The 9,166-nt window shown below is 43.6% G+C and overlaps 1 protein-coding gene across 4 annotated transcripts in view; it reads left to right on the forward strand.

The window, feature by feature from the left end:
- Positions 1-3,639, forward strand: part of CCDC162 (uncharacterized) — a 165,506-nt gene extending 161,867 nt beyond the window's left edge. For all 4 annotated transcript variants that reach the window (XM_070559199.1, XM_070559200.1, XM_070559201.1 and 1 more), the window contains 2 exons: positions 1,541-1,668; positions 3,446-3,639. In XM_070559199.1, the coding sequence (XP_070415300.1) occupies positions 1,541-1,668; positions 3,446-3,571 (254 nt within the window). In that variant the 3' untranslated portion in view covers positions 3,572-3,639. The remainder of the gene's footprint in view (positions 1-1,540; positions 1,669-3,445) is intronic.
- The last annotated feature ends 5,527 nt before the right edge of the window (positions 3,640-9,166 follow it).

Genomic DNA, 9,166 nt, shown 5'->3' on the forward strand with positions numbered 1-9,166 from the left:
GGGAGGTGGCAGGAGTGCAAGAGAAGCTGGGAAGCAGAGGCAGAAGTCACTCCTCGGCCTCAGCCCCCATCCGTCCCCCCGCCGCCCCATCTCCCGCAATGCCAGGGGGAGGGTTGCTGAGGACCTCTGCATGTAGACTCAATAGACAGGCGGGACGGGGTCATACCTGTCCATGTGGTGCCGAGCACACCAAGGGGACAGCCAGATGTCACCCATACGATTGGCGTTAGAAGGTAAAAGTCCACTGTTCCCACTCTTTTTGCAGCTGCTGTCCAGCTGAAAGCATGAGGTGACCCAGGTCTCCCCTTTCTGTGGCAGTGGTGGCTGCAGCCTCCCCACATCAGAGGCATCAAAAGCAGAGGCATTAACATGGATTCCCCTAGGATCTTGCAACCCCTGAGAAACTATCATTTGTTCAAGGGCAGTTATTCTCAAAGTGCTTAAGGGAAAAATGAAATTAATTGGCTCACAGACCTGTGAAATGTGCAGAGCTGAACTGGCCTCAGTTAGCTTGATCCTGGTTTGGCATATTTCTCTCTCTGCATCTCTGGGCTCTGAGAATGCTGGGAGCAGAAGGAAGTGGAGCCCCCTGGGAGGCCAGATGGCTGCCACCTCTGGAGCTTCCATCCCCGAACGGCAGGAGTGGGGTGTGGACATGGGACAGTGAAAAAGAATCTCGCTCTACCTGGGCTGGCTCAGGACAAGTGCCTGATTTTGAACAAATCGCTGAAGTCAGAGACTAAGATGCCTGATGGGCGTAGGTCCGGCTCACGCTTCCTCTCCCGGCGCTGAGGATGGGCTCCACTCAATCCCCTCCTCTCTGTGGCAACTGTTTTACATCTTCCTACCCTCTTCGGACCTTCAGACCCTGCCCTTCTCCCCCAACACTTCACCTCCCATTTCCCAGAGCAGTTAAAAGCCCCCAGATGGAAACTCCCTCTATTTCTTGTCCCCAGCCTTCCTACATCTATGCTCAGCTGCTTCTCCTCCCTTCCTGTTAAAATGGAAAAGGTGCCCCTTTTCCCCCCTGCGACAATCCTGAGCACAGGATCCCATGTGCTCCTACCTTCTCAGGGGCCTTCAACTAAGCTTTATCTGCTTCGTCTCCACCCACTCGTATTTCCCACCCATCTATCCTTCTAATGTGTTAACTAAGTGACTTATTGAGCATATAGGTGCCATGATCATAAAGTTCACCATAAAATAAGATTAAAATTAAAATCTATCCAGTTGCTTGAGCCAGAAATCTGGGAGCTGCTCCTTCTCACCCTGCAAATCCAGTTAATTACAGTCCTATTAGTCTGAGTCTCTCTCAGCCTGTCCACTTCTACCCATAATAGTCCAAGTCGCTCATCAGCTCTTTCTCTTTCACTCGGTCATGTGACTCTCAGGTGAAAGACTCCATCCAGGTCTTGACGGCTTCATTCAAAAACTGATGAAGCTGGATTAGATGCCCATTTTAAGCTGCAAAATTTTATGAATTAAATCTAGGCCTGCACATTGCAACCAGAGATATAATTTAACATTTTTAACATCATAGGCCTTACCTCCTGGGCTCGCTGCTCCCTAAATTCTGCTTCCACATCAACCAGATACTTCCAGCAACACCTTTTAAAGACTAACCTTATGGGCAGTAAAATAACAAGAAGGATTCAAAGGCCAAAGACTGTAAGTAATGATAAATTTGATTATATATAAGAAACAATGAAAAACATGAAATCATGGTTTCAGGGTCACTTCAAACTTACATTAAAAAATTATAATAATCAGGGTCTTACGTAGGTGCTTGGGTCTGGTCTGGGTAATAAAAGTCTGGATTTCTCACAAAGGGAATTTGTCCATGAATTGTTGCTGAATCAGTGTGTTTATGGGGACAAGGAGGGTCCAGGTTCTACTACTCTGTCATCTTGCTGACGTCACTCCTCAATAGTAAAATTCTGATGTAGAAACAATTAAGCCCAAAAGCACTTACTCAATTACAATTCAATAAATGTGTGTGGAAGTCAGTAGCAACATCTTGTTGTGTTCTGTCTGAATTTCCTCTTCTTTTCCAATTATTTACAATAATTAACTAACAGCATCAGTTGTTTATCTAAATTCCCAGGCAGAACGGAAATAAGGAGTTGCAGAAGTCATTTAAAAATATATGAGAAATCTACCCTCCAAAGTTGTTCTTGGAATGCAGATTCAGTTGAAGCATAATACATATTTAAAGAATTTTTTAAAAATATTTCAGCTTTTAGTTTATGTAAAACAACATTTACATCCTCCTCCCTTGCCTTCTCTGTATTTGATAAGTGTTGCACTCTCTGCTCCACTGGCTTCCAGAATCCTCTAGAGATTTACATAGCTAATCCTCCCCTCAAGAATGATTGAGGAAAGGATTTAAGCAATCTGTCAGAGAATATGCCATTCTAAGGCTTCTTTCCAAGGTATAATTCTGCAGCTGATGGTCTACTTACTGGACCAAAAGTTTGCTGAAGTATTTCCAAACACGAAGCTAAGGGGCGATACAGAGAGAGGAAACAATCAGGAACCCACCCAACTGAGATCCCTGACCAAATAGGGCCATGTTATTAATGCCCACCATTTGCTTGACCCACCAGCTTCTGTGCAGTCATCATTCACCAAAAGGTGAAATTCTAGCACACGTCTATTTGTTTCTGCAAAAGCCTTTTCCGAAAAGAAGCAAGGTTCAGTTTGTGTGTATGGAATCACAAGGGCTTTTAAGATTCACTCCCTCCCCATTTCACTCCCCCACGTTAATATTCCTACTGTGGGGGAGGTTGGTGATCGCACCTCTTATGGTTGAGAAGGCTTCCTAGTAGCTAAATGCATTAGTAGAGAGACATTATATTTGAGAGACTTAGAAGGGTGAGAGTTAAAGGTTAATTGTTGACCCTACTAATAAATAAGTCCTAATAAATAAAGAAGTGTATTGTGGGCCCATTGGCTTCTTTCCAATATAGAGACCCCAAGCAGAAAGCTGAGGTCCAGGAAAGGCACAAAATTAGTTGGAGCCTCTTCAAATCTATCTAAGGTCTGCCTTCTTAAGCATGGCCTGTGAGACAAGGCAGACAAATACAGGTTGAAGAGGAATTTATACATGGCAGGAATGTAAGAACACCACTGATTTTCTTTAAAAAGTAGCACTGCACTAACACAAATGATAAAATATTAAGGAATTTTTTTTAGATTACTCCAAATGTGGGCTATCTTTTCTTCCTTAGCTTGAAATGGCTTTCTATTGATGGATTCATTCTTGACCCAGTTCCCTTTATGACAAGTGGCAAAATATGTAGAACGCGGCACACTACATGGCCTAACCCAGACTCAACCAATGATCTTGGTCTCATTAGTAACACCGACTTTTAATGATGTCATAACAAGAATTATTCACCGTCTTCTTGAAAAGCTCCAATACCTACTTAATATTATATTGCAGGTACCTATTAAACACACAACAAGGACTGACCATGCCTTCCTACCTAATGTGGCAGAAACTGTTCAACTGTCAGCTTTTCAAGTTCAAACGGCTCCATCCAGGATCCCATTCCGAACTGATTGGTAATCATATTTCCTTTTTCCCAGTGTTACTTCTACGAGCATTTGAATGAATAAAAATGATTCTAAACTCCATTGAACCTTTTATCTGATTTTTATCATCAGTACTATGAAGACAGTGTGGAAAGACTGAGATGATTACATCTGGAATGTCCCAGATGAAGTAGGGGTTGGACCTAGATTTTAACACATAAGAGTTGACATGCATTTCTACAACCAAGGCCTGGCTCTGGTCAACCAGGGGCCTCTCCGTAGGGACTCTAGAGTTACTGATTAGGTGGAACAGCCAGGAGAGAGGGTAGTGCTGCTAAGCAGTATTTACCAACAAGTGAAAAACCGGAGCAGAGATTAATTCACATACACTTCAAAGCACTTATTCCTATTTGTTTCACGTAAGAACATCACCCTCTCTTAACAGTCTTTTTATTCTTCCTACAAATGCCAAAACCCTCTTCAGCCTTTTTTTTTTTAAAGATTTTATTTTTTCCTTTTTCTCCCCAAACCCCCCAGTACATAGTTGTATATTCTTCGTTGTGGGTCCTTCTAGTTGTAGCATGTGGGATGCTGCCTCAGCGTGGTTTGATGAGCAGTGCCATGTCCGTGCCCAGGATTCGAACCAACGAAACACTGGGCCGCCTGCAGCGGAGCGCACAGACTTAACCACTCGGCCACGGGGCCAGCCCCCCTCTTCAGCCTTTTGTAAAGTCCTAATCCAAGTCTTTCTGTTCAGACAAGAAAATCTGTCTTGGGTAAATGAATAAATAAATAAATGAATGGAACAGAACAGACCAGAGAAACATATTTACATACATAAATTTATACATGATATGTGTAGCTTTTCAAATTAAGGAGGTTGAATCAATTTGAAGTAGATTAAATCATCACCTTAGACTATACACAATGAATTCCAAATAGATTAAATATCCGAATGCAGACACACACACATGCACACAGACATACACACAAACTTATTTCTGAAATAGGGCATAAAAAACAAAAGCCAATAGGAAGATTCATGACTTTGATATCAAAACTAAAAATTCAACATGACAAGGTATGGTTACCAGTTATCAATTTATGACCTCTCAGCTCCCAAATTCATCCTTAATTGTCGGCTGTGAAATAATGAATCTAGACCCTGTAAATATTTCTTCTTTGCCAACTGGCAAGATGTTACGCTTTGTCAGTAGAGAGGGCTGGAGGGACCCTGGAGGAGGAGGGTTTCGCTTCCAGGTTCAGGGTGCTCCTCGAGGCAGGCTCCTGCCATGTGCATGGCTTCTGCAGTCCCAGATTCCTGTGAGGCACGCAGCTCCTGCAATGCCTGCTCCAGTGGTGCACACAGCTTCATAGTGGAGTGTCACTGGCATGGTACCTCCTGTGAAGGGCTTCTCTCCCAGCACCTCTTTGAGTGCTTCACAGCCTCAGTGAACTTCCTCTGCTGTCAGTGAGCCTTGCTCACACCATCTCCAATGAGGTCTGGATGTCAGCCCTGGCGGGTTGAGGCTACTCCCTATATCTGCCATCCTGTATTCTTGAGAGCCCACTATTGCTCACCAGCCAATCCTCCCATACTTCAATCTCTTATTATAGTTAATAGTTCTTTGTATTAAGCTTTCCCTGTTTCATTACCATGTGGTTTCTCTCTCTTAATTGGCCCATTACCAATATAGAACTGACACCGGTAGTGGAGTGGTTCTGGGGACAGACCCACAAAGATGGGATTTGGGGGTTTGTTTGGTTGTACCCCAGGCTGGAACACAGTGCTGAGCTCCTTGCCAGTAGGAAATGGAATGCTAGTAATTCTCTGCATGTAGCAGCATGACAATTAACCAAGCTATCACCTGTGGTAGACGGATGAAGTACCTGCTGAAGCATGTGCCTTGGGAGCCTAAATGCTATGACAATGACGTGGCAGTAGTGATGACCATAAAGACTGTGGTGCGGGAGGGAGTTTTCTGAATGCACTTCCGTACTTACGGAGAAAATGAGAAGCTCAGGTCCTTTAATTCTCAGCTCAAATCATGGTCTGAGAACCGGAGAACTTTCACAGAGCCTTTAAAAAATCTGTTTCTTGTAGTCAGAAGGATAATACTGCTAAAAATCAAGCAAAAATCTTAATTATGCAGAATGCTAAATTACAGTAACAATTGAATTCACAATCTCATCATTTCTCACTGCTGTTGAGATGGGCTCTCTCATTTCAGTGGTGATGATACAATCCCAGAGTAGCAGAAGCCAACTTCCAAAGACAACGTGGGTACATCTATTATGAAGGGCAGCAGGGATGTATCAGGAGTCAGAATGCCCTGACACACACATCATTGGTGGTCGATATATCCTCATGAATGAAATCATATGGGCAGCCAAATGGAATACTGCTTGATTCATATAACAGGAAAAACTCTGGTAACCAAAACCTGACTTGAGTCAGCACAGTGGAGAGTCACTGCCTCTCACCCAGATTCCAGACCGAAGTCAATTCACAGACCAGGGCCCCTTAACCACAGGGAAGGCTAGAACCACTGGAGGAAGGCCCCTACACCACTGCTGCAGGTACATACCACAAATCTTCCTTCATTTTCCTAAGGGATCTGTAATCATTTGCTAGAGTGACTGTTCACGAGGACCCACCTAGACATAAACTTGGGCATACACAGCAGCATCCATGGAAATGGTATACAATAGACTTAGCTTGCTTGGGCACGCCTGAAAGGCACAAGTGGCTTCCTTGAACCTGTGGCTCAGATGCTTTCAACACCAACAGTTGCCTCCACTTCCTCAATCCATACTACGAGCCTGGGGTGTTTCTAACAACTAGCTGGCTAAGAAACAAAAAAATCAAGCCTGGTTTATAGATAGGTTTGCATGATATGTTGATTCCACTCAAAAGTGGACAGCTGCAGCATGATGTCCCACTCAGGGGTGACCCTGAAGGGTAGTGGTGAAAGAAAACCCTCCCTGTGAGCAGAATTTCAAGTAATACATTTGGTTGTCTGCTGTGTCTGAACTGAGAGATGGCCAGCGGTACAGACCCACACTAGTTTATGAGCTGTGGCTAATGGTTTGGCTGGATAGTCGGGAAGTTGGAAGAAACAGGATTGAAAGGTTGGTCTCAGACTGGCACACACTGTGAAGATATTTGTGTCCCATGTCAACGCCCACCGAAGGGCATCCACAGCAGAGGAGGCTCTTATCAGTCCAGTGGACAAAATAATGCACAGTTGATGTCTGTCAGCCTCATTTCCCAGCTACCCCAGTGCTTGCTCAAGGGGCCCATGAACAATGTGGCCGTGGTGGCAGAGCTAGAGGATATGCACAGGCTCAACAATGTGGACTTCCGCTTACCAAGGCTGACATACACTACTAAGTGTCTAATCTGTCAAGAACTGAGACCAATACTGAGGGCTGCAATACAGCATCAATCCCACGGGTAAAAGCCATCCGCCTGGTGGCAGTTTGCTTACATTGGACCTCTTCCATCATAGAGGAGAGATTTGACTTTCACTAGAATAGACACACATTCTGGATAGGGATTGCCTTCCTGTCCATAAAGCCTCTGCCAGCATTACCACCTGATCCATGTACTCACAAAATGCCTTATCCACCATCATGGCATTTCCTATAGCATTTCTTCTAATCAAGGAATCAAATTTACAATAAAGGAAATCCTGCAGTGAGCTCATGCCCCTGAAATTAACGTACCACAACACACAGAAGTGGCTGGTCTAATTGAAAGGTGGAATAGTTCACCTAATACTCAGTTACAAGTCGGGAGACACCACCCTGAAGGGATGGAGTTATCTTAGTGGACGTGGCACACGCTTTGAGCCAGAGCATATGAGTCCAGGAATCATGAGATGATAGTGGGAGTGGCTCTGCTCATCATACTTCTCATCACTGAAACCTCGAGCTGTGCTGCTTTGGAGGTCTTGGTTCTCAAGGGGTACTTCAAGCAGGGACACAACAATGGGTCTACTGATAGAAGATCTGAGATGAGACTGCCACTGGGCCATCTTGGGATTCTTATGCCACTACACCCATAGACTGCAAAAGGTATTAGTCTACTGGCTGGAATGATCAATCCTGATTACAAAGGGGAGATTGTATTGCTGGTACACAGAGGCGGCAAGAACTCTGTCTGGAACACAGGATTCTCTGGGGGCCTGAGTACTTCCAAACCTAATAGCAAAGGTCGAAGAAAAACTACAGCAACCAAAACAGGTAGGACAATTGGACTCAGACCCTTCAGTAATGATTATTTGGGTCATCCCACCAGGTAAAGAACCCTGACGAGTTGAGATTCTGACTGAAGGCAAAAAAATATTGAATAAGTAGTGGAAAGTCATAAATTTACAGAATCTAGGGCTTTAAGCTTCAGATCTACCCATTGTTGCCTGCTCTGTCCATTATTATAGTTAAAATGGCGCTGGACTGTATGAAGGGTCACTGCTAGGGGGTATGACGTTTTGTCAGAAGATACTAAAGGCATTTCTTTTCCTGGTTCTGGACAAACCTCCACAGGGCCCAGCTCTAGCAGTACACACAGCCTAGCAGTGGAGTGTCACTGGTGTGGCACCTCCTTGGATGACTTCAGATTGCCATTGGTGTCACATCTCCCCATGGATAGCTCCCCTGGCACCATCCTAGATAGATTTACATCTACCACAAACTTTATCCCAAGAGCCTGGTTGTAACCTAATGATTTGTGGAATTCAGGTTGAGGAAGAGCAGATGGCGGCCACTTCCTATACAGTTATCTGCTGCTTAACATTTAACATTTAATAAAGGACATCTTTTAGGCAGAAGGTAAATACCAGTAGCGACAGATACCTACACAAAGTGATGGAGAACAGAGGAAATGATAACATGGGTGAATACATGACTTTTTATCTAAAAAAACTATCTTCAACCCCATTCTTATCAAAATAACAATTTGTCTCTAGCAACGTTTTAGGGAGTCTTGAAGCTTGGCAGTTTAATAATTTATGAAACCTGACCGTGTGTAAGGCTAATATGAAAACAAAAGTTCACGATTCCTAAGGTAAAATCATTAAGTCCACTCTTCTGGGTTTTAAGGCTTATAGGGGAGTATTTATTCTCTCTTCTTAGTCCAAGTTTTGAGATTTAATATAATTTTTCCCCAAACGTGGACTAACAAGCAGATTTCACATACCAGCATGTGGCTTGGTACTAGATATTTATCCCAAGTACTCTAAACAGAAGCCCAATTTTACTTTACATGCAATCTGAACTAAAAAGGCAGAAAGTCACAAATAAGCTTTCCGATATATAACAGATGGTATTCTCATAAATTCTTTACTTGGTAAACTAGAGCATAAGTGGATGATTTCTATTGATTTGTGGAAGATCAACTTGCATGTCACTCCCACAGGCACAGGAAGTCCTCCCTCCAAGGCTCATTTCTAACACTCTCTTCTGCACTGATGACTACGTCCCTTAGTTACTATCTGCCGGTCTTGGGTAGCAATAAAAATTGAGTAACAACTCACCCCCAAACAGACTGATAAGGTAAATCCACCTTATTAAATTTTATAATCAAAATATTAAAACAAACTTCAGTTAATAAAAAAGAGCAGATTAA

This window comes from Equus przewalskii, chromosome 9 (assembly GCF_037783145.1).
Source record: "Equus przewalskii isolate Varuska chromosome 9, EquPr2, whole genome shotgun sequence".
NCBI classification, from domain to species: domain Eukaryota; kingdom Metazoa; phylum Chordata; class Mammalia; order Perissodactyla; family Equidae; genus Equus; species Equus przewalskii.